This window comes from Orycteropus afer, unplaced genomic scaffold (assembly GCF_000298275.1).
Source record: "Orycteropus afer afer isolate SDZICR_OR568_19922 unplaced genomic scaffold, OryAfe1.0 scaffold00011, whole genome shotgun sequence".
In the NCBI taxonomy this organism is placed as follows: Eukaryota; Metazoa; Chordata; class Mammalia; order Tubulidentata; family Orycteropodidae; genus Orycteropus; species Orycteropus afer.
The window spans coordinates 12,039,701-12,041,693 of NW_006921598.1; the positions used below are offsets into that span (position 1 = coordinate 12,039,701).

General features: G+C 39.0%; 1 protein-coding gene across 1 annotated transcript; it reads right to left on the reverse strand.

Annotated features, from left to right (window-relative positions):
* Positions 1-339: 339 nt before the first annotated feature.
* On the reverse strand, positions 340-1,437 carry HTR1E (5-hydroxytryptamine receptor 1E). The gene has a single exon (XM_007951054.2). It carries the CDS (start codon positions 1,435-1,437, stop codon positions 340-342), a length of 1,098 nt encoding a protein of 365 aa, XP_007949245.1.
* Between the last annotated feature and the right edge of the window lie 556 nt (positions 1,438-1,993).

Below are 1,993 nucleotides of genomic sequence, written 5' to 3' on the forward strand. Positions count from 1 at the left end.
ATGCAAATAATTTTTTTGCATTCTTTGATCACAGGATTAACTGAAGTAGATTTAAAACATAAAAGTATTTACTATTTCACATTATTATTACTTCTATGAAATTTCTGTGTTTTCATTATAAAGTTTATTTAAAATTATATACCACAAATAAGACCAGAGGTAGAAAACAGCACAGTAAATAACAAGCTTCAAACAAAACAGAACAAACAAACAAAAATCAAGACCATACATACTTGCAAACTCTTCTGAACCAACTATGTTGAAGAATTAATAAGTTGCACCCCTTACCCTTTTCCATTCATGAGGCTGGTAAAAGTCATGCCTTTTGGCTTTTTACATCTATGCATGTTCTCGGCACCTAATGAGCTTTTTAAAAGCTCTCTTAAAGTCTTCATTAAAACTTGTGTAGAGCAGAGGGTTAATCAGAGAATTAACATAACCAAGCCATGTCAAAAAGTCAGCCACTTCAGAGGACACAGTATAGATGCTCAGCCCTACAATCAATTCTTTGATGAAAAATGGCAGCCAAGACAAAATGAATGCACCTAAAATCAGGCCCAGAATGCGTGCTGCTTTGCGTTCCCTAGTACTAGAGATTTGTTGGCGTTCTCCTGGGTGATCTAGATCATTGTCGAAGGGAGGGATCCTGATGGAGGAGTGGATTTTTTCAAATTCCGTGGTAGGGTCTGAGGCGGAGAAGTCAGACACACAGAAAGTCTGGGTAAGTTTACAACTCGTGAAAGAATTTTGGCTATCTGTGCTTCTGTTGCTTAAGTGCCTGCTTGATCCTCTTTTCTGGTAGAGGCTCTTGGCTGCATGGTAAATACGGTAATAGAGAATCAGTATCAAAGTCAAGGGGATATAAAATGCCCCAAGTGTGGAGTAAATAGTGTAGATGACGTGGTCATGCTGGATAGTGCACTGACTGGGAGGTGGGCTGAGTTGGCGGTGGCTCCTCCAGAACAGAGGGGGCATGGAGATGAAGATGGAGATGGTCCAGACAGTGAGGATCATCAGTCCAGCTCTCTTGGCGGTCCTCTTCCTGGCATATTCAATAGCATTGGTGATGGCCCAGTACCTGTCCAAGGCAATGACACAGAGATGGAGGATGGAGCAGGTGCAGCAGGTCATGTCCACACTCAACCACACCTCGCAGATGAAATACCCAAGCTTCCAGCTGTCCATGACAATGTACATGATGCTCAAGGGCATGACGAGAATGGCCACCAGGAGGTCTGTCACAGCCAGAGAACAGATCAAGTAGTTTGCGGGCTGGTGGAGTTTCTTGGTAGTGCAGATGGCCATGATCACAGCCGAATTCAGCAACATGGTCAAGGTCGTGATAATTACCAGAGTCATGGAAATAAGCATCTTTTCAGTGATGGTCTTAGGTTTCACAGCCACATTGGCTTCTGGGGTACAGTTAGTGATGTTCATTTTTCCCTGTTTTAATTTACACTGTGGAGAAGCTGTTGGAAGCTACTTAGACATGAATAGCTCTCATTCCAGGAGGCCAGATTTTCTTCAATGATGTAGTCTCTTGTCTTCCATCTTCTGTAAAGGCCACAGGATTTCTTCTGAATGAAGAGTTCCTGGAAAATATCATGCTACTGGTTAATGAAAGAAAAAGTTATATATTTTTTTTTCTTGGAAAACATGATAATATTTTGGTGTTCATTTTGGATATGATTTTTTTCCTCTCTGTAATTTTAGTTCATCTTTATTTCTACACATTGTTCTTCAAAGGATACTTTAAGTTCCCAAGTTTTTTTAATGAAGACATTTTAAGTATTTACCTTGCTATCAAAATTAGTGTCTTACTTATATTTATTCTTACATATGCATATACACACACAAACACAGACATTATTAACAATTGAAAACACATTTTTATATTCACATTGCATAATACTTTAAATTTTGGGACCACTACCTTAAGAGAAAAACTATATTGTTTATAATAAGCAGCCTTCAAACCAGATTTTAAACTTTT